We start from the raw sequence: 27,754 nt of genomic DNA on the forward strand, positions 1-27,754 counted from the left end.
ACTGGGGTTAAACCATGACCATCAGGAAACTTCTGAAATGTTTTCACAAGAAACTGCTATCTGGCAGCAGATGCTTGCTGTAAGAGTGGTGCCAGAATTTCAGTATTCCAGCTAGTTCAACATGAAGCTTCAGAAGGATTTTTGTATTCAAAAAACAGTGTATTGATCAAAGATGGGATTGGAATACTAATAAATTATTTATCATTATTATTTTTATGATTATTAGATTACTATTGTCTCACAAATTAAAACCTATATTAAAAAAACAGTGTCCCATAATTTCAAAACTCTGTGCTACATTTTTTTCCTGAAAAATACTGTTTTGATTGGCTAAAAGGTTTGTGAGAGAGCCTCTTTCTCCTTTAGAGGAGAAGGAAGGGGAGGTTGTCCCATATTCTGTGTACATGTAAGAAAATTAGTTGAATTTAAACATATTACTAGTTTTTTTGTTCTTTAACTCCTTTTAAAAGGAAGTATCAACATCAAAGCATAAGAACAATTCCTAATTTTACCAAATATTTTCACTTCTTCCCTGTTGCAAGTACCTTTGGAAGTAATTTAACATTTGCAGAACAGAGATTTCTGTATTCAAACACATCTCACCCAAATAATTCATGGCTGCTACTATATTCTATACATGCTCTGTGCAACATCTACTTGCCTTAATGTGCCTTTGCTCCTCTGCTGGAGAGTAGTGCCCATAGTGTGGACAAGGATCAGCAGGAAGGCTTGCCCCATTCTTGTCTCTTCCAAATTTCTTTCAGTTTCTGAATTGTCCCTCAGCACTTACTTTCTGTAGTAACCTGTTAGTAGTTTTCTACCTTTATACTATGGGTTAATTTGATTATTTTCCAAAGACCCTGGAATTTGCTCTGAAATAAGGGGTATGGAACTAAAACAAAATAAAGATGAATGTGGAGTAACCCTGTACTTGAGAGATGCCTCTTCAGTGGAATCGGCCTGTTACATGAATAAAACCTCTTGAATACAGTGCTGTTTTTTTGAAGGGGGGTGGTGGTGAGGAAACCAAGAACAAACCATGGAGGATTAACCAAACGTAATGGGTGTTTTTCAGACCCCCTTTGGAAAGGACCATAGTCTTGTCCTCAAGCACACTTAAGCAGCCAAACAAAGTGTTCAAGGAATTGTGTTTTGATCTGCTCCAGTTGTTATCAGAACATCTCTTCTGTAGGATGAAACTGCAAGCAGCAGGAAAACTCTTAACTACAGGAATCAATTAAAAGAGTTGTTTCCTCTGAAAGTTCAGGCTCTTGGAGGTGATAAGTTTTCATAAGCCATTTGGCTTAACTGTCTTCATGGCAAATAGCTGCCTTAAGGAGCTCTTGAGTTTCTTCTGTTTGTTGACGGACTTGCTCAAGGAGTTTGGCCACTTGGCTTTTTCTGAATGCTAATGAAAATTCTGGATCTGTTGAGGAATAACAGGTGTTAGGAAACCTGCTGTTTTCCCCTATATTCTAATGCAGATGCTTAGAAAGCTTATTTTTCAGGTTAGATACAGTTGATGGTTCTTACTACAGTGTATAGAGAAGGCAGAACAATATTCTTGTACCACACAAAGCAGATACAAATTCAGTTTTCATCGCTACAGCCATTCAAGATTGCTGCTAAATTCTCCTGATCCAGATGTCTAAATCTCAGTTGCCAAATGAAGCTTTATGTAACAGCTGCATATCAAGACATAGCAAAGGTCTTGACTCTGGCTCTACATATGCAAAGATATATGCTATATATTATATATATTTATTACCACATTATAACTCTCATAAGTACTCAACTTTTACCCAAAGGCAAAAAAGACTAACTAAAACCAGAAAAATATTAAGGAATGGACTTTAAAGTATGAAAAAGATGTGAGACTTCCCACTTTAATATCAGCTAATCATGTAATTTGCTTATTTGCTTGCTTTATCAAAATAATTCACATTTAAAAAATTTTTAGGTTGCATCTATTGCCAAACATACTGGATAAAAGCATCTGTACCTGAAGTCCCGTTTCCCTGCTGAGAAGAAAGCCTTTAGTTTTAAAGCACACAAATAAACAAACCCTTCCCACTTTTATCATAAGATGCTCTTAGTTACTTTAGAACAGGTGAGGTAACAGCTCCCCTTGAGATTATTCTGTTTGCTTAAGTGAGCAGAGCTGGTTCCCAGAGGAGTTTGCCTGGCACTGTCAGTGGTTGGACTCCATGATCTTAGAGGTCTTTTCCAAGCCTAATGATTCTGATTTCTGCTCCAAAGCAGTGCCTGTTTGCCACTGATAGGTGCAGGCAGGCTCTGGGAGCTCCCTGGGGGCTCAGTCCAGCAGGAAGCACTTACCTTCTCGTAGTCTGCAGAATGTGGAGATGCCCAGCTGCTGAAACCGGAGCTCTCGGTGGGTAAGAAAATTCTCGAGGTACGCTTGAATCTCTCCAATGTGATGCTTCCAGAAAAGCATCATTTTTTCTGCATAAATGGGAGAACCACTGGAGATCAATACAAGCTTTTAAAACACTTTGAAAACTGATTTTTGTAACAACTTTGTAAGATCATTAATGACTCACCTACCTTCAGCTACAACCAACATTACTGTAAAGACTGGCAAGGGACTTGCCTGTACTACAGCTTCTGGTAATATTGCTGATATTTCAGGTAAATAAAACGCTGAATGGGCTGCTGTGCTAGGAATCTGGTCCTTGTGCAAGGTGCCTGCTGATTTATGGACCGATCAGCCTGTCACACTAACCTGAAATGATTATGCTATTGGACTCTGTTCACTGCCTGAGAGTCTGCTCTGTTGCAAACCCTCGGTGGTAGAAATGAAACAGATTTGCATTTTCCCTTATTGGAGACTCGTTATGGATTTCAGTTTTTACACATCTAAGTATGTAACATCTAAAATGTAACCATGCCTTTCTAGGGAACATGTCAAGAACTATCTGAACACCTTTTTCTTGCAAGTCTAAAGGCTCTCAGCTGCATGGGACGTGTATATTAAGCATAAAGCTGTTTGTTTGCTACAGGTAATGCTCATTTTATTCTCCCTCACTGAAATTGAAAAAAAATTGCCTCCATTCTTAAAAGCCACCTCACTGCCTCTGCTAAGCTAGTCTAGAATTACAAAAGAAGGATTTGATTGAGTAAGAGCTTTCCTTCTGCTAGTCAGACAGCAGAGTTTATCTAGAATTTTGGAATGTAACCTCTGCTCCTGTCTGTGGAGAATACCATCACATTGTATATACTGAGAAGGAAGGTCAATCAGGAAGATGTAGCAATGACTTGTCTGAAAAATGTTCTCATCTTTCCCACGGTAAGGAATATATTAACTGTCTCCAACCTACCTAAGTTGTTTTTAAGGACCTCAGAATTCACTACAGGCTAGCCCTGCAGAATGGCAGTACTCGAAGAAGGTAACAAAAACATGAATCAGATGGTCTTTATCTATGGTCTACTTTCATCCCTGGGTTTTCTCGTGCATTCAAGCACTATTCTATTTCAAGGGTGACAGTAGGCACTTTTATGCTAATACACTGGTAGAGACCAGATGGAGTCTGGTCTCTGCTATAGGAACATTATAGGTTCTTGGGTTTCTGACAGTTGTATCCTTTGGGAAAAGGCTAATTTCACTCCAGACAGCCGTAAGACTCCTTCAAAGCAGAGTTAATCCTGTGCAACAGTTACCGTGACCTATCATGTGCTGGATGATGGAGGCAGCTTGAAAGGATGTCTCAGTATGTTCCAGCTGGCCAGCCAGTCTCACCAAGCACTTTGTCAAATGTTCATCCATCCATTGGACCATGTGTAGTGTGGCTCCTTCTAGAAGACAGAAAGATAAGAGAGTAATCTGCAAACACAAAGTCCAGTGGCAAAGAAGTGGAGGAGAGAGTTCTGCCAGAAACCATACAGCCTAAATAGGGAATTCTTCATGCAGCTGGAGAAGCAAAGTAAGTGCTGAGCTTGGTTAGTAAGTATGTTTAGGTTGTAAAAAAGGGTCATGTCCTGAGGTTATGCTCTCAGTAAGACAGGACCATGGATTTGATTCATATTTTATTGGTGGTGTGTTCTAAAACAATGAGCCACTTTATGTACGATCCACTCTTGGCCTAGTAGGTACAGTCTGTCCCGCAGCTGCTGGGCACCTCTTGCAAAATTAAATGTGACATGTTGCCAGTTACATGGCCATTACACCAGCTACAAGAGATGACTTGTTTGACAGACAATATTCAGTGCCAGGGCATGTTGGGAAAATTTACACTGATCCTTTCTGCCACAGAGAGAGCTGTACCTTTCACAACTGTTAATTTGGGATCTCTTATAAAATTCATCTGCAAAAAATTTCAAGAGAAAATACTACTTGGTATTTTAGCTTTTTCCCCTTTCTATATTAGTTTTTGCTATTGTAAAATTATTTCCCACTGAGAAACTTGGAAGTGTTACAAATAGAAGTAGACAGGCCATGTACAGCAACAAAGTTCAGCACGAAACATTTTGAGTAAAAAATTTTAAGCAGTTCAGTGAAAGAAAGTGCAGACAGTGGAGCCCACATGTCCTGCCAGTGAATTGGATCTTGCTCTTGAAGCTCATGGCAAAACTCACAATGAGTTGAAAGGGAGAGACCTGGGCTGTATGTCCATGTTCACCTGTGCTTCATCTCCTATTGGAATTAATAAAGGACACGTAGACTTCTCTAATTAAGCTGTTCATGGAGGGGTTGCTTCCCTACCTTGCTTTGCAAGCTCAGCAAGGCAAGATGTCACGTAACCAAGGGAGTCCTCTTGAGTGTCGGTAGACAGCATGGTCTGGAGGAGACCTTCAACACACCGGCTCTCCAGGATTCTCTGCAACAAGGGAGAGAGATTGATGTTTAGCATTGCCTTCATGGTTTAGTGGTGTCTGAGGACTTCAGAAGTAGTCTAACAATATTAAGAGCTAAGCCATCAGTAATGGAAATGTCTTCTCCCATGTCTACCGCAACCAGGTGACAGTGCCTCAGATTGTTCAGAGATCACCCGATTTTAGGCCTTGCTTAGGGCTTGCTCTGTCTGTGGGATGTTCTCACGATCACCAATCATTCTGAGCTCAAAGAATTTCCTGACCTATTGCTGTTTTACCTCACTGTATGTTAGTATTGAGCTGTCATCGGCTTAAGTCCTGCTGCAGAGGTCAATAAGCTGAGTGCTCCCGGGCAAAGCACTGGGAAATGTGGAAGGTTTTTAGTTTTCCCTATTTGTCTTCAGGTCTTTGAAAACTATTTGGTGTTGAAATGCTCTGATCTGCAAGAAATATGAGGACCTCTCACTAGCAACGGTGAATTTTATCTTTTTTTTTTTTACGTTGCAGTTTTTAACTTGCTGCTTAGAGGTTGAAGATTCAACACTGCTGCCTTTCAAGCTCCCACACTCTGTGTCCTGCTGGCATAAAAACAACACTGTTTTTTTCCTCTTGTGCCAAGGACTCTTCTGTGGTTTAGAAAGTGTTCCTTAGAATTGACCTTGGAAACCTGGCACTCCCAGTTATGTCTGTGTATTCGCTTGTACAGCAAGAGCTAGATACTCTATAAAGCTTTATGAAGGTGAACCAGCTCCCAGCTGATAACAGAATTAAGTCACAAAACCTAAGTACTTTAAAAAAATGACCCTGTTTGTCAGACTTTGAAAGGATGGTCCATTTTTACTCCTACTGTGGGCCTTGAGTTTGAGGGAATCTAGTTCCTTGAAAAACTTGATTTCTCAACTATTAGAAATTTATATTATTCTTATCTTAGTGCCAGTGAAAAAATCCCATACTTTTTCTTCTGGCTAGTTTAAATGTCTGGAACTAGTGGCAATTGGATCATGAAAAAAGAGATAAAAAACTGAGTTTTGAAGTGTGTACTAGGAAGTGGGACAAAGCAGAAATGAGGATTTAGGTGGGTTTTTTCCCCCAGTTGTTACTAGCGGTACTATTTGATCAAGGTGCTCTTAAAAGCAAGGAGAAAGGAAGTGCATCTGTGCATACAGCTTTCAAAGCAAAGTCAGCAACAGGGACCTTTGTAACATTTTAGCACAACTAGTATCTTGCCAAACAGGCAAAATACACATCAATAGCTCAGGTTATATTTCACAATGAAGGGCAGTTGAAACATGAGAGCTAGTAAATAAAGATGCAGCTTATAAGAGACCTCAGATTTTCCTGGATGGTTCCTTTAATCAGCGTGAAATGTCTTTGCTATAAGAATGTTTATATCTGTGATGCAGTCATTTCAATTAGGTAACCACATCACTGATAGGAAAAGTTAAATATTTCTTATTTTCATTAGCATTATTGTACTGGGAAAATATGAATAAACTCTACTTTCATTATGGCACATCAGGTCCTTTTGTTCATACGTAGAATTTTGTGTAGATTATCCACAGAAATTTTATTTTTTTTTAATGCTGATTTGATGTAAACATAATGGCAACCTCCCAGGGTATAGCTCAGTGAAACATATTGGGTACCTACCTGTCTGTTTTTGGAAAGGCTCAGGTTTTTGATGATACAAGCAGTATGTCCAACAATCACGGGATCTGTTTTATGCACCAGCAGTAACATCCCCAGGCTCTGCATTAGCTCAGCACATGCCAGAGTGTCCTGAGAAGAGTAACCAGTATCTAAGTTACATCCAGTATGGACAACATAATGCAGCTTCACAGAGCTAGAGACAGATTGATCTCAGCTCTGAAAGAACAGCATTAGTTAGCTCATTTAAACTAATGATGTGGCTAGGTCCAGTGCTTTATCTCTCAGATACAGTCTACTGACTGGCACTGATGTACAGAGCACTTGCTGTGGAAGGCTGGAGTCTTTAAGGTCCTGTAGTTTATTTTTGTTTGCACATCGAATGCCTCCCAGAGGTGGTTCATAGTCAGGGGAAGGACATGTGATCCTGAATGGAAGGAAAAGTAGTCAGGGTATATGTGAAAGGCAGAAGTACATGGTGAAGTAGCTGCAGCAGTGTGTCCTTGAGTACCTCAGCAATTTACCTTGCCTACAATAATGGGCTGTATTTTTAGACCAGTTTGTGATGAGGCACCACTTTAGTAATGTGTTCTGAACAACATCTGAGTTTAGACATATATCTCTCTGCTGTCTGATGGATATTTTAGAAGGACTTAACTAAGTATCTCTCTCTGAATGTGTTCTTCATCCAATTACCACTAACATTAACTGAATCATGGAATGGTTTGGGTTGAAAGGGACCTTTAGGATCATCTAGTTCAAACCACCCTCCTGTGGGCAGGGACACCTTCCACTAGACCAGGCTGCTCACAGTCCCATCCAACCTGACCTTAAGCACTTCCAGGGATGGGCTATCCACAACTTCTCTGGGCAAACCATTCCAGTGCCTCACCATCCTCACAGTAAATAACTGTTTCTCCTAATATCAAATCTGAATCTACTGTATTTCAGTTTGAAGCCATTACCCTTTGTCCCGTGGTATCAGATCTGAGTTTGGATTACTGCCCAGGTAGTTGCCCCAGTAACAGTATGGATTAAGAGGGCACTTGTAAGAGAAACCTGACCTCAGCAAGCTTTGGATTAGGTCTACAGTTAAAAGCAAAAGATTTCCTCTTGGGAGTGTTTTTTTCTTTCAGTCTCCTTCCCTTAGGAATTTTTGTTTTTCAGGCAGTTCATCTATTTGTTTGCAATGAATTATATCATTTGTGCTATTTAGAAACTGAGGCACATTAGCAAGGGAGTTCAATATCAAACAAATCATTGGTCCTATAAGTAGTTGCAAAAAATTGTATAATTCTGAAACCCGTGAGGTGTCAGGATCACTAAAGTAGCATTGAAAGGCAGATGTCTTTAGTTAGTTTAACTTGCATCTTTCTTTTACTTAGGTTAAATTGCAAAAGTGTATCTTATTTTCATTTAATATCAGCTGACATCTTCACTTAACATTCATTTTAAGAACTGTCACAACCAGCTATCCTAAAATAAAAAATGAAAATAAATGGAAAGGGCAGTGCTATGTCTAAACTCAGGGCATTTAAAGAATCCTATATGCCAACATGACTAAATTTTCTTTAATCTTATTTTTCCTTCTTTTCAAAGGCAGAAATAATATAAATTTAGATAATTTAATTAAATTACCACTGATGACTGTTTTCTGTGCTTTTGGACCCAGTGTCCTCTTTTATATGTAATCCCATCAGCTAAGATACTCGTATTTGCTTTGCTACAGCCTGAGAGGAGAAAATTTTCTGTGGACTATAAATAAGCTTTCTAATATAAAATGACTTCCCTGCCAAGTTCTTTTGTTTATTTAGGACCTACATTAGCAAGTGACAGTGCTTGGAATTTTGCTGAACCTCTTTCTTTGGCTTGAATATGGTTGGGATCCAGATTTTGTTTTCTGGCTCGATCCTGCACAGTGCAAGAGAGTCATGAGCAAATTGTGAGTAAAAATAGATTGAGTGGTTCAGATGGATATTGATGTAATTTTTCCCAATTTTAGAATATTTTTTTTAAAAGGGAAGGAAAAGCATTCTAGCAGCAAGTGTGCTTACAATTGCAATGCTGCATTTGCACTTCTTACACAGAGATTTCTTGACAAGATAAATTGCCCCTGTTTACCAGTAGCAAGAAGGGAAGGCAAAGTTATTTTGTACCTGGAATGGAGAGTCAGTGGCACCATCTGTAGTAGACAGACCTCTGCCAGCCTGGCTTCCAGGTCTTTGCTCAAAAGGAATTTGAATCAAAAGACTGTTTTCTCACAAAGGTTGATTCTTTAGTGTTTCAGGCTTGGGCTGTCCTTGGGAGAACTGAATAAAATTTCCCCCACAAGAGGAAGTTTTCCAGCTCCTGTTGGGAATCCCTGTCAACAGCCTTGTCAGGGGATTGGAAAAAAAGGGCTGAAGCAGGGAGAGGAGCTCCTGTGAAACATTCCTGGGTGTTTGCTTCATGGTAACGAAAGGGCAGATGGATTCTGCCCCATTGTATCCTGGGTAGTATTTGTAATAATTCAAGCATCACTTGACTTGGTTGTAAAGGTTAGCTTTGTTCGGTGGTTTGTTTTCTAACAGTTGTTCCCATGGAGAAGTCCCTCTTTCACTCACACTGAATTCAGCCTGAGTTAGAGAAAGAAACCTTGAAAAGATTTGAAAAACAGGCCAGAAAAGGCATGGAGGTGGGGAGCCAGGATATGAGTAAGGAGAGGTCAGCCTCTTCTCAGAGTGCCGTGGGCTTGCTCGCACAAAGCAGCAACATTCAGTAGTCAGAAAGAGCCGTGTTTGCTTGCTAAAACAAATTTTGAGATGTAGATATTTCTCACTGGAGAATAAAGCCTCAAGAGTAATGCTTTGCTATCCAGTCTCCTGCTGCTGACCCTTTTTCCCAGGGGTTTGAAGCACTGGTAAAGACAAGTTTCAGGATCAGGGAGGAAAGGATTTGCAGGTACTCTTTGCTGGGAGAACAAAAAGTGTAAATTGTGTTTGGGGACAAGAAAAGCAAAAGCAAGGCAAGTGGTCACAGCACTAAGCCTGCCAGAGTTCAAGAAGCGTTTGGGTGATACTGTCATGGTGTGATTCTTGGGGGTGATCCTGTGCAGGGCTGAGTTGGACTCAGTGGTCCCTGTGAGTCCCTTCCAACTCAGCATATTCTGTGATTCTGTGAGGACAATGTTCCAGCATAATGCCTCGTACTGAGAAACGTTTTTACTGTGCAAATAGCCTCCAACTAACTTAATGTATTACAGTAGTAAGCTTGTTGAGGGCAAATTGTGTTTTGATTGTATGAGGCAGTTTTAGACAAGCAATGAGGACATTTTGTGTTCATGCAGGCAGCACAAAACCTATGAAGCCACTGTGCCTTTGAATAGCTCTGTGTTCTAGTTGCTACTTCCCAGGCATTGAATTTACCCATTTTCTCAGTCTTGTCCCAGAGCTAGAGGAGGTGCATTCTGGTTTGTGCTGGGCTGTGTACAGGAAACTGAGCTGCATGGCACCAAGCTTCCAATTCCCAGAAAAAAATTTCCAATCAGGCTGAGTGTATTTCAGCCACAAGAAGCGCCTAAGGCCACCTGTGGCTACTCAAACTGTCATTACTGTTTAAAGCAGGAAAGATTCTCACTTTTTTTTTAGTGTTGCTTTATGCACCCAACCCCTGACTATCTCAAAATGTTATTGTTAACTTAAAACACCTATCAAAAACCTTTTACATCCATGTTCCTAAGGATGTCTTTAATTACTGTGAAGAGAAAGCACATTTAAAAATAATAATAATTTGTCAGTATTTGCTGTAGTTTATTTCTACTCAGACTTCTTCATGTATTTGCACTGTTAATGGTGGTATTTACCCTGATCGTGGGCAAAAAACCTGTTTTCTAACTAAGGACATGAGGATACATAGTCCTAGTGAAAGACCTAGTCTAGCTAAGGATAGACAGAATTTCAAATTCTTTTAGTCCCTCTTGTTGTTTTGATCCTAATTCAAAATATGTTAATATTTTACAAGTGTACTTATGAATAAAACTTGTCCATTTAGAGAGGTAATGCATATTTGCCCTTTATTCTGCATTGATGCACTTCAAACAAGTGCTCTAAATTAGTTTCTCTGCTTTTCAGCCTGTGGGCTGAGTTCTGTAGCCAAGAAATAACTTCCTTGGTTGCCCCCATGGTGGCAATCTCTCACAGTGCTATGTGAGTGTCCTCCCTCTTGTACACCCATGTGGCGACCTGTGGTCTGGGGACTGAGGGGACCATAGGGAGTTGCAGGGAGGGCAAAGCAGTATCCACATATCCAGGGAATCTGACACCCATCTCCCCCTCTACACTCTCATTGGTCTCTCCTTTGGATCCCACTCACCACAACAGGTGGCTCCTTGGGTAGTTAGTGACAGTGCAAATGCAGTAAACAAAGACTTGTCATTTTTGGGTGGGAAAGAGAAGGGTTGGGGAGTCTCCCAGAGCCTATTGGTCATTCTCAAAATCCATTTCATATGCGGTTTTGCCATAACAGAGCCTTACCCCAGGCCAGAACTACTATTTCCCCTCTGTTCTTGGGAAATGACCTCCCCTACCTGGTTGTGTGGATGCTGGGACAGTATCCAGAGCAGAGCGATGGAGGCACGACGCACGTCCTCGCTGCCAGATGCCAGGAGAGAGCACAGCTTGGGCAGGACATTCTCAGCAACCATCTCAGCCTGGATGTCAGCTGGTTTGGGAAAATGACCGAGTCAGGGAGGTTCAGAGCACTGCAAGGAGGCATTCAGGCTCTGACTCAAACAGTTGATTGTCCCTCAGTATCAAATTAGAGGGCACCTCCCCATTTCCACAAGATGGGACAATGCTAGATGTTTGGTTATAAAAATAAACCCTCATTTGTTCTGGCTCCTTCTGCTGAGGGATTAATATAAGCTTGATGGCAGAATGTAGGTTTGGACACCCTCAGTATGTATCTGAACCTCAAAAAGAAGAATGAGGGGAATTTTCTGAGTCCATCATTGGCATAAGGCCAGGTAAGAAGGTAGCAGATTCTGCTGTACAGACAGAAAGACCTCCCCAGGCACCATCTATCTTGCAGAGTTATGGGGCTGCAACCACACCAAGGAGCAGCACAGCAGTTCCTTCACTCTCAGCTCCATTATAATTGTGATTGCTTGAAAATTAAGCACCTCTACATTTTTTAGATGAACAACTCTATCCTGGACTCTGGGGCTTTAGCACTGAGCATGCCAGTCCTCAACTTTCATCTCCTGAGTATGTCACAGAAACGAAACCCGGACATTTAATAGGATAGGTTTTTTCAAGCTGATGACAAATGCTTGGTAGAAAATTGTATTTAATGATAGACAGAATCATGCCTTGGGAGAAGATAGGTCCCTTCAAGCAGCAATTTCAGGAGATATTCTATCTCCTAATCAGGTTTAATGCTTAGGAAACGTGGAAGGGAGAAAAACTTAGCAACTTACTAGGGCTCTGTGCATAAGAAGACCTCTTCTGCCTTTCTCACTTTGTCCAGATATTTCCCCTCACTACCTGTGAGTTCTGAGGCAGATTTAGTTAGGATATGCACTGCATCCCCCTCTTCCCTTAACATCCAGTTAAAATGTAGAAAAGAGGGTATCTCTTTGCTTTCAATATGAAAAGTTCCCATCCCACTGTGCTTACTCGGAAAGGCAGAGGAAGAAAGAAATAGTGTGGTTTGTTTATCTCCAAGATATTGCTTACCACTGATAGCCAAATTTCTTAGGCAAACACATGCCTGGCTTGAAACCTGCTTGTGCCAAAGAGGGAAAAAAAAAAAAAAAGGAATGAGAGAGGGAGAAAAAGAGCAGTTTCAGTAATGCATGTTCTTGCCTATTGTACACAAAATAAACATGACAACTCTAGCTTTAGAAAATATATTTTGGCACATGATTTTTTTTCAAACTTTCGATGAATTTAGTATCAGTCATCCTGTTGTTGATGAAGAAGAGCCAATGGGGTTCGGATGTTGGTTTTTGTTTAGAATGTCAGATAAGTTATAGGAAAATTAAGGGAAAGGAATTGTCCCATTTGCTTTGCCTTTTTTTTCACCTCCCGTCTACACAGGATTTGAGGTTCCACCCTTTAAATCCTGTACTGTGGCTTACTGAAGTTCCTTTGATGTGACTCCCAACAAAGCAAAAATTTCAGGATATTATTCCTCGAAGCTATATAGTAAAAGTTACGGATACCAAAAAGAAAAAAAAGTAGCATGAAAGATGCTTGACACCTTCTATCACAGACACAGTGATCAAAGACAGAGCCTGGACAGGGCACTTCACATATGTAGTTTCAAGGTAAAAGCATACAGGTCATCCTAGTCTAAAGGAGGTGTCCAGGGTGGTGGAACAACTCTAATGAATTCCCTTTGCTTTCTGCATACACTGACCTTGTAGAACCTATGTACCTTCTAATACAGCTGTCTTTTCTTATGGGAAAGATGCTGTATAGGTACCTGTACAGTAGATGAGCAGAATGGTGTGAGGCTGAAACTGGAAGCCCAAGTTTATAGCTCTGCTTCAATGCTAAGCCTTTACACAAAGGAAAAGCGACAACTTTACCTTGTCCACAGAAGAGGATAGGAGAGAGATGAGTGTCCGTAGCAGGAATCTGTCGCCGGCTCCCAGCAAGGCTTTGTGGTGCTGAACGTTGGCTGCCACGTTGCTTAGGGCAGCACAGCTGTAATACTGCAAAGGACCAAGAAAAAGAGGAGAGAGAGAGGAGGTCACAGTGGTGTCATGTATGAGAATACATGAGAATACAAATAAACTGGAGAAATGCTCACATTTAGAGCCAAAGAAAATAAAGTGCTTTTTCATCTCAAGCGTGTTTATTGGGTGGACACGACACGCTGCAGCTACTGCAGCAGTCCTGCTGTGGCATGTTGTACAAACTCATTAGCACCCTGGCTATTTGGGAATGTCCTGTGCTGCTGCAATGATGTGGCTGCTGGCACCTAGGTCATCTGCATTTACTATATTATATGTTTCCATTGATTTACTTAAGCTGGATGTAGTTATTGCCCTAGCATGCCAAGAGATCCTTTCCAAAGGATTTAAATATTAATGCTAGGGAGGATTATACATATAGGAGTATGTATTACTGGAGAGGTATAATTAGAAGAAACAGGTTGAGCTGCAGACAAGGAAATTTTAAGATGAATCTCAGAGAAACCTGAAAATGCTGAGGCAGTTTGCAGAAAGCAGTTCCAGAGGGTCCATCCCTTCAGATATTTAAAAAAAAATCTGAATAGAGGTAATAAAACTGATGGAGAAAACTATTCTGTGCTACTCAGAGTACTTCACGAACAAACTAATGGATGGCAAGGCTTACAACTCTGATTCATAGATTTTTCATCACCATACTTTTGAACCAAGACCAGTTCTCTGCTGAGTGTGCAGAATCACAGAGGTATCTGTGGTAGGCATAAAAGAAGAAGAGTTCCAGATATTTACAATAATAACAAAAAGATTTTCACAAGTTATGTGTTCTCAGGACACTTAGTAAAATTGCTTAGAGTGGAAGATCAAAGTTAGGATGCAAAAAACCCAAACCAAACAGAACAAAAAGACCCAAAAAAACCCTCCCAAAAAACAGAGGAAGAGACTATGTGCAACTTGTCTGATGATCTGAAAGACATAAGAAGGTAGCCACATAACAAATCTGTTCATGCATTAACATGTGCTGGCAGACGCACTTCTACACACACTTTCTCCTGAGGAGCTAGACAGATTGAATATTTTGAATATGCATTATCTGACTGAGTTTCACCAAAACGCTCTCACGTGTTTTCTGACTTCTTTAGAGAAACCTTCCCTCCCCTCCACCTTTTCACTTCTACCTACTGACTTTTCTGCTCTCCTTACAATCACACTGTTACTGATTTAAAATGTGACCTGTTTGAGCCGTACCTGCACTTCTGAGTCAGGAGATTCCAGCAGCAAGGCAAGAACTGGTAGGGCTCCTTCCTTGCATAGGACCTGTTGGATTTTCTCTGCCATTAAAAAGGAAAAAAAAAATATTGTAAATGTGTCTTTTCCCTTTCCTCCCTCTCATCTAGAGCCACCCTTCAAAAGGGATATGCATAATCCTTGGATTCTAGAAAGTGCTGATGTCCAAATATATACCAGCCAGTGTGACTGGAGAGTATATAATTTAGAGCTTGTGCAATACAGCAGTATGCAGATATTTTAGCAAAACGACTAGCAGGCTGTCTGATTAAGCTTTTGCTGGTTTTATGCTAAAAATTGTTCTGAGAATCTGAATCACTAGAGAAGCCGAAAAGCCTCAGATATTATCTTCACCATGTTTGCTGTGTTTCAAAACCAAATTCTTTTAAAAATTCTGAATAATAACAGAAGTGTAATAGCCAGTTGTATAAGTTGTTGCCAACTGTTTCCTTCCACAAGGTAGAGTTAAGAGATGTTACTCATGAGTTTATCATTTAGCTCTGTGGAATAATGGTATCATCTAGGTAGGTGAGATTTAATGCTGGTTTGTTTCAGAGTTAACTAACGTATGGTTGTGTACATATAATTGCAGAGGACCAAATACTGCTTTTAGAAAAAGCTATTGGCAGATATCCTAGGATTAATGTCTGACCCATAATAGTTATATTTTGCATATTCCAAAATCAAGTTGGTTAGAACATGTAAAAATCTTTTAGAGCTTGACTTTGTTGGATAAGCTTCTGAGATTGCTTCAAAGTACTACCAAATGTGCTGCTAAAGTTATGCCTTTAAAGTTATGTCTTTAACAAATGTTTTTGTTTTTTTTCTTTTTTCTATTTCTTTGATTATTTAAGTATTCATACACTAGCCCCTCAGAGTTGGAAAATCAAGCCTTTCTGTTTTGCTATTAAGCAAAAAAAGGCCTTAAATGATCAACCTATGGTATCAACATATGAATGACATATGAATGCCATATGCAGAGGAAATAACTTGATGCTCAGATATGCTTCAATCTTGTTTTAACCCTTTTGGATAGTTTTCCTATCAGTGAGAAATTTTCTTTCAACAATTTAGGTAAACCATAAGTCCGAAAGTACCTGATTGTGTGAGATTGAGAATAGCACCAACTGCATTTTGTTGGACTCTGGGATCGTAGGATTTGGCAAGAGACAGTAGGGGTGTGACTCCTCGAGCAGCGCCAATAGCCTCTCGGTTGGACTCTGGAGAAAAGAATCAGAGAAAGAAAAAAATACTTATTGCCATCCTACTGTGAGCCAGGAGCAGGACAACTAGTGGGACTAGTTCTTCAGTGTTTGCTTCTCTGATTCTTTGGTATATATCAAAATTTCTCCACATGCTCAAAGGAAACTGTTAAAAATTCCAAGAGCTTAGTAGGAAAGAAACCAACTCATGACTTCTGGATTAGCTACAGATCACAGCTGGCTCAATACTTCTGTTTTGTGATTAGGATAAATTAAAAAAAAAGGACTGCAAGTGCCCTATAACAGGTTAACAAAGTGTAGTACTTGCCTTATACCTTTGGTATGTCTTATCAAGCTATTCACAGTGTGACAACAAAAACTACGTAATTAACTGCAGGTAAGATTGAATTCATTTAGTAGGGTATATTCAGGGCCAATTGTTCTCTTTGAATGTCCCTATGTCACTCCTTTGACAGCTACAAACAATGCAGATGTTTCTAAAGGCAGAATTTGACTTAGCCACTGGAATTTGAAAAGATGTTTCTTCTCTGAAATGGTGGTGATTCCTTGCATGGCAATGTATTAAGTTGTACTGGAGTACAAGGAGAATTCAAAAAAGATCTGCAGAGTCCCTTGAGACTCTTGTATGAAAAACTGGGGGAAAAAACCAAAACCTATAATATTTAATGCTGTAAAATTAACTATATACACTAAATTACTATACAATATATTTCTATACTATGTATATAAGCATACTACTTATGATGAAGTTATGAAATATAATTTAGAAGAAGGAATCTGCTTTTAGTTCTGAACTTCCTGAAGGTAGCCTCAGCTGTGCTGTACAGAAGGGAATCCTTCTATCGTGCTCTTCCTTACCCCTTTACCATGAGGCCATCAAAACATTGGCAACAAGTAACCCGTTACCACATTAAGACAACTATGGTCCTCTCCCCTTTACTATCTTATTTCTATCTCTATATTATCTGTATTTGTATCTTATAAGCACTTTAGTAGTTAATTTTGAAAAAATAAAGTGTTGGCAGTGGTGTTCTTTGACGTTGAGGAGATTTATATAGGAATCAGATCAATGATTAATTCTCTTCATACCATAGTATACTGCAGACTATTTTATAAAAGGAAAAAGCAAAGTCTACAGCTTTCATTGCTTATATAAACCAAACTGCCACTGAAGACCATAGGAGTTTTAGTAGAGTATTGCTTCATTTACATACATTTATAGACAGTTTAAACAATGGCCAGTCTCTGGAAGTTTGCTGAGAGAAACATGAAGCAGAACAGAACAAAAACAAACAAAAAAAAAGAAGGTATTTGGATAAGATCAAGTCTTCAGGTGCCAACTAACTTAGAGAGTTATGAGAACAAAGCTATTATTTTTATACCTGAAGCCTATCTAATAGAGAACTGACACAAACAGATAATCCAGGTTATTTATTCAAGTATAGTTCAGATAGCACCAGTTTAATATACCAGAACAAGTAATTTTCTGTCTTCATATTAGTATTTTATACTCAAGGAAAAACCTTTTACTCTGGAAAAAAATTTTGAGCAAAATAATTGTTCTGGGAAGAGTAATGAATTTAAAAATAGCTTTTCCACGTAGGAAGCTATTATTCTGGTGAGATATTCTGGTCCATTTCATAGACAAGCCTTTCTCTAATCTAATCTGCCTACATACTATTCTTTTGTTTCCCTCAGCAGAAGTAGAAATTCTTTTGTGTGGCTCCACCTGATGGAAAACAGTCTGGTGTGATGTAAAGTAATCAGCTGAGTGAAAAAGGTAGAAGGATTGAGAATTCAGGTATCAGTGTTTCCTTCGCTCTTGCACACAATACACTCCATGAATGTTTGTAACTGTGGGAAAGAACCTTATATTTGAGCAAAGAGATTACAACCATTTGGACTTGGGCAAATTCTTTCTTCTGTCAGATGTTGTTGGATGAACACTGTTTTGTCAGCTTATGACAGATTGATTAGAGAGACCTATCTCACCAAGATGTGTAACTGTACTATCATCTCTGTAAGAGATGTGGCAGGCTAGATCATGTTTCTCTCTTGGACCACCTTTTATTTTAAATAAAGCAGTCCCTCCACTCATGCCCCTTGGAATGCTTTTTGAAGGAAAACATGTTCAGATGCTACTCTAAAGTGGGGAAATCAACAGCATCTACTCAGGCTATGTTTGAACAACTCACCTTGAAACTGCATTTATGAATTCTTTCTTTTCACTCTCTGACATTTGTGTGCTTGAAAATTCTTCTGTCAGAACAACTTTGAATGTGCTCTACACTCAGTGCATCCTCCTTGTTTTAGCTTAATGCACATATTCAGGTCTCCCTAAACCCTGAAGCTGTGAACACTTAGTTCTGTTCTGATGTACTCTGAGAAGAGTTCTTATCCCAGAACTGATTACTTTCACTCACTGATTGAAAAGTTGCAGATAATTACTAATATGCCTGTGTCCTTTTGCTGCATGGACGAAGACTGGTGTTGGAACAAACTCGCCTTCAAATCATTTTCATAAAAATGGGTTGTTTGCTCTTCTTATTTTTGGCTACCTATTGCAGTAGGTAAGTACCAGACAATCCAGCTTATGCCTAACTTGCAGTCACATTGCTAAACAGCTTCATTGTGTACATAGTCTTGCATACTCTTTGTAGCAGAACTAAGACCATTCTTAGACGTAGAATTTTAGTCACCCTCAAGCTATCTAAGGATCTTCCTAATTTGGTTGTGCTTCCATATGTATCTTTTTTGCATGAATGGCTTACTTGAAAGACGTGACTGAACAGGATACTTTTATCAAGCAGACACTTCAAAATATCATCGTCTGTAAGTTAAAATTAAAATAAACCCTAGAAAATTGCCTCTTGCTTTAGTCTCTCATTGCTTTGGTAGCTAAATATCATCTGAAAAACAAATAGATAGACCCAGTCCCTCCAAATCCTGATTAATCTGGAACAGAGATACTCAAGACTTGTCAAATGCCAGGCAGCAAACCCAGCCTATGCACTTGCAGGACTGCCTACCTTTCCTGTCATAGTTCGAAAACTTCTTGAGAGCTTAATTTGAACTACTTGTGCTCAGAAGGACACTGGCACTTAAGGGACTGTGCAAAGGCCTTATGTGACCACCCTCAACAGGGAATGAAGGTGGACTGGGTCTGCAGTAGCTGAGAATTCCCTATATTCCAGTTTAAAAATATCTAGAAGGGAGAAAGTGCCTTCAGGACTAAGTAACATCCTTAGGTCCCCAAACAAATCACTTTCTCTGTGGGCTACTTAAAATAGGTGAAAGGATATCTCTCTGTAAATTTTCAGGGCACAACTTACACTAACCATACACAAAAAAAGTCCTTCTAGTGCCAGCTACCTAAAATTTTAGTGATGCCATGCCTAATTGAGACACTTAAATGAGGCAATTTGCGTTCCACACAAAGTGATGTTGTATGCAGAATTCTTAACCTGACAGTAATAATATACAATGCCTAAAAATAAGTTCCTAAGGCAAAAGTGTTTAAAAACCTGAAAATACACACACAAAAAAAGGTGGGATAAAACACAGATCAGCACTTTCATGTAGTTGCATCCTGCTTATCCACTCCCCCTTTGCAACCTGAATACTTAAATGAGAAATGAACACTGTCATCATGCTTCTCTCAGCCTTCTGAGAGATCAGACTGCAACCTCCCATTCTGTAGAGGGAAGCTAGTGGAATAAATATTACAGAGAGGGAAATAAATGTTATTCATGGCTTTTATACAAACTTGTACACAATTTGTACTGTAGAATTGCACAGTTTGAACAAGGTAGAAGAAGTCAGACTAACTTGATAACCTTTGGTAGCTGTGGTTGAACTGTCTGGATACCAGAAAAATATTTATATCATAATATGAAATATGCATAGTTAAGCAAAAGAAGTTGATGACAAATGCAAGTAGTATGTGATGGATAACAAACTGACTAAAACCAAGCTGGCAGCAAGTTTTGCTGAATGGGAATGACCACCTAGAGTAGGCTACAAATGGAATTCCACAAAGACTGGTCTGTAGTTGGATTTGAACCAGAAAGTTAACAAATGTGTGAGTGCAAAACTGACAATGCAGTTGAGAACTGGAATATTTTACAAATAACAGACAAGTTAGAAAACTGAGGCAACAGAAACAGAATGAAACCTTATAGTACAAAATGCAGGGGTGTGCACTTGGAAACATTTGTGGTAGACCCTTAATTAATTGGTGTCTGCTGGAAATCGCAGCAGAGGAGGAGAAAGAGTAAGTGATTAGTGACAAAGTGTCAGCTGCAGGATGACACCATCACTATGGCACAATCACCAAAACAGCGGTGTTAGTTATTGTGAGATGTACCACAAAACATATCTCCCTGGTTGCCACAATGAAAGCCACAGGTGAGACCACAGCTGAAATACTGCACATTTCTGGTGACTTCGCTTTCAGAAGACGTGAATTCAAAATGGAGCTCCTGCAGCACTGATGTATATCTTGGGACTGTAACAATGCCTGAGGTCTATGGTATCACGAAACAGCAGATGCAAATGCTGTGTTTATTCCTGGAACATATAATTTACACCCAGAAGGACTATGAAGATGAATGGAGAGCCTCACTTACAAGGAGTCTTAAAAGAGCTTGGCTTTCTTGGTCTAGTAAAATGAAGGAGCCCCATCAGCATAGATCAGAGAGACAGAACTACTGAAGCAAAAGCCAAAGTAGACACTAATTAAGATAAGCTGGTCATGAATACATTTAGGATGAAAATCAGAGAAAGGTCTGTAATCATAAGAGAATGAAGGTCAGAAACACTGAGAAAAATTCCTTAATTGTAATGTCAAAAGGTTGAATTTATGATGTGGGAATACCAAAGCTTTCTGCTGCATCTTATGACTCTTAAACTAAATGTAAATAGGTTGTTTTTTCTTGAAATGTGATTTAAGAGTTGAATGAATTCATTGCAGATGATAGAGGGAAAGAACAGCACACTCACCTGAAACAGCCAAAATCATGATGCAGGCACAGGAATTACACTGGACAGTGGAATCCTCTGACTCAAGAAGATCCAGAATTGGCTCAAGTAAACCCATTTGAACAACTAATTCTTTGTCAACTATTCATAAATTCAGGAAAAATAATGGACAAATAAAAAAATATATAGTTAGTGCCTCTGTGGAAAGAATATATCATTCTTTGACTGCTTTCGGAATCTATATTATGATTATACAAAATAGATCTAAGACGGAAACAATCTGATAGCCACTCACAGTCCCTAGCTTGATTTGCTTGATTCCTCTTCAGACTCATGAAAGAGTGTAAGAGATGTTTAGAGGTTCTAGGGCAGAAGGTCCCAAATATTTCTGCTAGTAGTTCTGTTAACAAACATAAGGGTAATTTTGGAAAGAACAACTGCAGCTTTCCAATAGGTTCACAGTTTACTCAGCACTCCCCTAACTCTTTGCTTTTCTTCCCTTTAAATATTACTTTTTACTTGTTAATAGTGACATGATATTATTTGTAGCAAAATCCTTAAAAAAAAAAAGGCAAATTAAAAAGATAGCTTCACTGAAGACTGACCCTGTCTTCTGCTGTTATGGGATTGAGTGATGGAATACCTGTGGCCCAGGTGCCAGGAGTGCAGTAGTAGATGCAACAAGGGCTCTATTGATGAGGTGTGAGACGTTTGTGCCCTGTCTATCAACATAAACTTTGTTGGGAAGTTTTTCTTCTGCAGATCCCAGATCCTATTTCAACTCCATTTGCCCTATTAGTTACAGAAGAAAGTGAATTCTACTAAATGTTTTATCTTTTTTTATCTGCAAGAAATTTAAGTCTAAGGTCCATTTCATAAATAACAAGAAAATGAGCACTGTCTCATAGACAGAGTTTATTTGTAAGAGTTTTATCTGTTGTTCGAAAGGGCAAGTGTTGGCCTCTCAATCCAAGAATGAGAATAGAATTCCCACGCCAGTCTGGGAATAATTTATCAGCCTTTGCACACAGATTTAAGAACTCTTGCCACAGGATATAATCTAGCTGGAGGGATCTTACATGTCTTGGTGCCACTAGAATACAGAAAAAGTAATTTGGATTTGTGTAGACCTGGGTGTGTAGATGTGCCTTCCTTCTATATGAGTCTGGTCTGAAGAGATACTTTTTCACCTGAAGAGAGATGTGTTGTTAATTACTCACTATGTCCTTCCAGCAAGAAGTTGACAATGGACAAGGAAGACATCTGCTGCACCTCCAGGTCAGCAGACCGTAGTAAGGCATAGAAGGGTTCCAGATGCTCCACAGGCAGGGGGATGTTCACTGCAAGAATGAGAGGAAATATTCATGAGTCTCATGGCTCACCATAGTCACATTTTTCCCTTGTTGATCTTAAGCCTCAGGTGCTCCCAGACATAGGCTGAGTGGTATTCCCCTTCATTTAAATTCCACTGATATTAGCAAACAGGGCAAGTTTCCTGAAAAGGTTTTGAATAATCAAGTACTTCAAAAACATCATGGGAAGGAAAGCAGTATGCCTTGCCACAAAGTAATTGTAGCCTCACATTCTGCCTCACAGCAGGTCCTTGTGTTGTGGCTACCTGCACTTTTTATCCAGCAAGAAATACATGGGACAAATTTATTATGCCAAGTGACAGAATATTGACTTTGAAGTAAATTTAAGACAAACAAATAGATAATAAACTGCAACCTGCTTGTTGCTGGTATTTCTACCATTTTGTAGAGCCCAAAGTCTTGCTGGAATTTTTTTGGGGATATCTAGGTTGACTCCTAACCATTTACAAATTACCTCAGGAGTCAAGTGCTCCCACAAAATAGTTGGGACAGAGGAGAATGTTTCCTTCATAAACTTTCACGACAATCTGGCCTCTAGAACTTTGTCCTCTTTCAAAAATTATATAATATAAAACATTAGCTGGTCACTGTTCCCATTTCCTTCCACCATATTTTGACTGTGTTGCTCTCAGGAGATTCAGTATACACTAAGTACTTTGAGTTCTGCTGTTCTACACAAGTATTACAATTAGATAAATGACAGTCTTTTATAATCATGAAAGATATCTCCTCATATCAAACCCATGAATTGACGCTGCCTACATGGCAATGACAGCATTTCCACTTTCCTTACCAAACAACATAACACGAGAAAAAAACAAACCACACAAAACTTCGCTTAATGAATGAAAGGGAATTTCACAGTTGGAAATAATACTTTTATTTATAATTATGTGAAAATTTTTTAATGCACTGAGATAACTTACTGTGCTGACTCATATGCAGGTAATAGAGGGCAGCTGACTGCTGTAAACCTGGGTTTTCTGAAAAGGCTAAGGTCCTCAAGGCCTCCAGGGGGTCCTTTCCAAGGGGTGACATTTCAAAACCTAGAGATGTACAATGACAGCACAGGCTCAGTTATACCTGAAAAGGCTTAGTTTAGAAAACTACATTAACATTTATAGCCAACCAAACACACAAGGATTTTTGTACTGCAACAACTCCATAAAACCCATTTACCCTTATTCATGTTTCCATGAGTAGAAGTAATAGATGAATTGGGAATAACGTGTTCTTGGCAATTCCTCTTGTAAAGCTCTCAAAGCTAGTGATTCAAAGAAAGATAAATTATAATCTTTAGACACTTTTATGTTATCTAATATAAATGCAGGTGTTCTTGTTATCCATAAAAATCTTTATCTTTTTCTGAATCACAGAAGATCTTTGTTAAAAAATATCCACTGAACATGATGTTCTTAGTTATGAACTATAGAAAGAGTACGTATTTCTAATTTACTACATTTGAAGTTCACTGTGTTTCCCATCTTGGGTATTACAATAATACCCAATTATTTTTTACAATGAAGAATTTCAGGGAATAGCAACATGGATTGCAAATGGGTTTGCCTCGGGCTCTAGCAGGAGTCTACCTCTAGCCAAGTATGATAGTTCCCCTATGAATAAACCAGATGTTCAACGATAGCCATCAAGCAACAGCAGTCATGCATGACTTCTGAAAGTCACTGTATAAAAATAATGTGTGGAATGGAACAGCGGAGAGGAAAATAAAAGGGACATTGAACCAATGCTCAGTAGGATGAACTGAGCTGAAAAGATAATGTAGTATAAATTGACTGATGAAGTACACAATTATAAGATATATTTTCAGCTAATAGATTAAAGCTGTGCATTAATGATTGAAATATCTCCATGAAACATATCTAGCTACTTTACCTCCCATAGGAGAGAGACACGTGAGGGTTGTGAGGGACAGGAGCTTTCATGCCTCTGTGCAAAACTCAGCCAATATCTCATGCCATTAGAAGCTGCTGACATGTCAAGACTAGCAAACTCCTACTTTTGGGATTAGTTAAGTGAGCTTCACCGAAGAACTGCTTCATATAAAGATCAATTTTGTTTAATAATTAACAATACACACAAATGGAAGGACTAGCCTGTGTGTGCAAGGTTTTAGAGAAAAAACACTAAAATCTCTTCATGCGGTTTAATTCTGGTCCTTATACACTGACTATCTGAACCTTCCACATATCTCTGGTTTTGTTTGGGAGAGTGATAAAGCAGAAACTACTCAAAATCTTCACCTGCCTATAATATCAAACATTTGCCGCCCTAGCTAACAGGTGAGTATGATGATCAACTGTGAAGTCTCTCCTTGCATGCAAATTGTCCAAACACTGGCTTTCTGCTTAATATAATTTATTCAGAACTGAGGATGGGCTTGCTCCATCTTGGAATAAAATACGCAGGTGAGTGTTAAAGTAAGAGGGATGGGTCTTGGTTCTCTTTGTGAGGCTTCCCTGCCTCCACCTGTCTTGGCAGTAGGATTTGGCCACTCAGAAAATTAACCTTGGTTCTGTTCTGCTTCTTGGGTGCTGTGTATGTCCTGTCACAGACAGTGGGACCCTCCTGAAAGCACATATTGCCATCTGTGTACTGTTGTCAGAGAAGCTCCAGGCTTCCTGCTGCTGTACTCCAACTACTGAGGATCCAAGCCAGACCAGCCTTTTGAAGGCTGATCTCAGAGAAGAAAGGATCTCTCCAGAAAAACATACACTTGGTTTTTACAGGAAGCACCAGTGAGTGCTGCAAGGAGTCATTCTGGCCCCACCATTTTTTCCAGAGCACCCCTTCCTTACACCTGATCCATCAGCTGAGCTGGGACACTGCCAAGACAATCTCTTATACAGTCAGGAGCATGCTAGCCTTGAAGAAAAAGTTCAGCCCTGGAAGATCTCCACTGTATAACAAGCTAAAAGATCTGGCCCTGTTCTGGGTACCAGTGTCAAGATTTAGCCAGTGTTTAAGGTGCAACAATTAGTGAACCATATCAGCAGCGCAAGACTCATCACTTTCATGGGTAATGACACCAGCTAATACCAGCTGAGGCTAATTCACACATCTTGCCAACAAGCAGCATCACAGCAATTATTGCAGAGGTTGTTCCATGACAGATCATTTCAAACAGCGTTAACTGTGTCACACCAAGGAAAAGTGTCTCTCCTGGTTCCCCTCACATGTTAATTTTATGTTCCCAAAAAGGCAAATAAAGAAATAGTAGTTTGTATTCCACACCTTTCACACAAATGAAAGTAAAAGGCTATGCAATTCTGTGTAGTAGCTTTAGCCCAAAGTAGTTAAACTTAATAATCTACCCAATTAGCTGTGAGACACAGCAAAACCAAACAAGCAATGGCCCCTATCTAAGCTTGAGACAAGGACTGTTTTTAGGTTGGACAACCAACAAAGTACACTCATACAAAAAAAAAAGTTTTCTTATTGATATTGTTGTATCTTAGGACAGGACAAAGAGGACATCACAAATAGATAAACAGGGGAATTAGACAGGTAGCCTGTAAAGTACAGGAGATAGATGAAGAGTTATGGATATACTTTTATTCAAGCAGAAACCCATGACTGTGCTTAAGCCTGGTCTCTAAAATTTTTGCACAAAAGCACAGTTTCTTGGAATCCTGGGAACCCAACGATGCTTGTCCCGGGGTGACTTTGACCTTCCCCATGTACAGCCCAGACACACCTAGCACAAGTCTAAGTGTTTTGCAAACCAGCCAACATGGAGGTGTTCAACTGTGCACATCACACTGGGATTTGCCTGCTCACAGCTCAGCACTCAGGTCTTGGCACAGCTCGTCTCTAGCTCTGTGAGCTCAGTGACTGACTTAAAAGAACTGACTTGAGTTACTAGAAGGACTCACTTTTATGAAACGTGCTTACGTGGGTTACATACTAAGTGTGGTGGCAGAGCAAGAAAGTGACTGACCATTTCTACCTAGACCCAGCTGTGGTACCACTTGAGCCCTTGGTGTCCTGTACACAAAGAATGTGCTCTGTTACTCTGGCCTTTCCTACATCATCACCAACTGGCCGTGCCAGAGCAGATCAGCTAGCAATCTGCTCTCAACCCACAAAATCCTTGTTCTTTCCCAACCCTCAAGAAAAAGACAAGTTCTCTTACCTGTTTCAATATGCTGCAGAAACTCCTGTGCTGTCACCCTCTCATGAGGCTGTAGGATGGGCTTGTACAGCTGTCTGGTTTTAGAACTGTTTTGTTTTAAGCAGGAGCATTTGCTTATCAGAATCAAGCATTCCTTGATGCCGTGCACCAAGTCGGAGGACATCTTCTGAACAAAGGCTACGAAGTCCCGCAGCAGCTGCATGCATCGTCCACACAGTTGACCCATTCTTGTTCCAACAGCAGCACCAAGCAAGAAGAAAATTAAGGAGATGGAAAGAAAAGTTTCTTCTCAACTTGTCCACTTTTTGCACTAGCTATCTTCCTCGGTGTTTGTTCTGTCTTCCAGAAGTTAATATCAGACCATATGCAGCTGCTGTAAAGCCAACAATCTTCTGTGTCCAAAAAGCTACATTTCACAAGACTGGTTCCTGCAGATCTCCCAGAGTGTACAAATCATTATTTAAAAGGCTGGACTGGAGACACTTTGCTTGAAGAAAAATAAAATAATAACCTAAATGCATTTTGTAGAGAACAAATGGAGTTTAAGTTCTGGAGTATCCACCAAAGACTTCATGAGGCTAGAAAAGCTCTGGGATAATGGAAAATGCAACCTTAGTTTTTGTAAGACAGCTTTCCACATGAAAGGTAGGCACCACCTTGCCTGCATGAGTACAAGCTGCAGCTACCAATGGGAGAGGAACATAAAAAAAAAAATGAAGGAGCAGGCAAACAGGTTTTTCCAGTTTTTGCTGAAGCACAGACCAGAGAACAAAGGCACGGTTGGACAAACAACTCATAACTCAGTCAACTGAGACTTTGCAAATCAACAAGAATAGAAAACAGGAAAAAATTACAGTGGCCAAATGAATTTAGCACTCTTTTTCTCCTGTCAAGAAAGTCCTGCAGAGTGAGCTGGATAAGCTAACAATGGGAGAATGCAAAAATTATCTGCAGTCTCCATGCAGAGAAAGGTAGAAAAGAAAAATAAGCAGTTCTTCTTTTGCTCCATCCTTTTGCTTAATTCACCAGTCTGGTGCATGTGCCCACCCTTGGTTGAACAGTTTTACAAATTACCCTAGTCTAGTTAATGTAGCATGAAGTGATATTTGTAATATTGAGGTTTCCAGTAAAATCTAGTTTGATTCAAGATCACCTTAATTACGGATTCTGTAGGTACTTGTCTTCTGAGTGTTGATCACTTTTATAAACTTCTCCTTATTAATAGATTTGCTAGATTCATTCTAACTTTTGCATTTGATACATTTATTGGTAAGTTCTAGCCTTACTGTCCCTTAATAGATCTTTTGTTTCTAAATTAATCATGTTTGAAAATCAACTCTTTGTTTTGCATCTGTCCCCAAGCACTCATGAACAGGCTCACCCAAGTCTCACTGGTCTGTCCAGCTACTGCTATTTCTTCTCTTACTTACACATGATGTACTTTTCCTAAACACAAGTATCACATGGCAACTACACCAGTAAACCAAAAGGTATGAGACCTCTAATACATAATGCAATCCATTACAAAGAATCAGGACTTTGATTTTTCTGGCTACTTCCTTGACCAGTTCTGCAAGCCTACTGAGTT

The 27,754-nt window shown here is 39.6% G+C and overlaps 1 protein-coding gene across 1 annotated transcript; it reads right to left on the reverse strand.

Moving 5' to 3' along the window:
* Window positions 1-1,304: 1,304 nt before the first annotated feature.
* Window positions 1,305-26,392, reverse strand: LOC126640025 (uncharacterized). The gene is made up of 14 exons (XM_050315492.1): window positions 26,167-26,392; window positions 22,940-23,059; window positions 21,861-21,980; window positions 20,662-20,781; window positions 15,535-15,657; window positions 14,399-14,481; window positions 13,049-13,174; window positions 12,192-12,237; window positions 11,042-11,175; window positions 6,481-6,609; window positions 4,721-4,835; window positions 3,679-3,813; window positions 2,338-2,463; window positions 1,305-1,426 (listed from the first exon to the last, which is right to left on the reverse strand). Exons 1-14 carry the CDS (start codon window positions 26,390-26,392, stop codon window positions 1,305-1,307), a joined length of 1,725 nt encoding a protein of 574 aa, XP_050171449.1.
* Window positions 26,393-27,754: the final 1,362 nt, after the last annotated feature.

This window comes from Myiozetetes cayanensis, unplaced genomic scaffold, assembly GCF_022539395.1.
Source record: "Myiozetetes cayanensis isolate MyiCay16 unplaced genomic scaffold, myiCay2020 scf2-11, whole genome shotgun sequence".
Classification (NCBI taxonomy): Eukaryota; Metazoa; Chordata; class Aves; order Passeriformes; family Tyrannidae; genus Myiozetetes; species Myiozetetes cayanensis.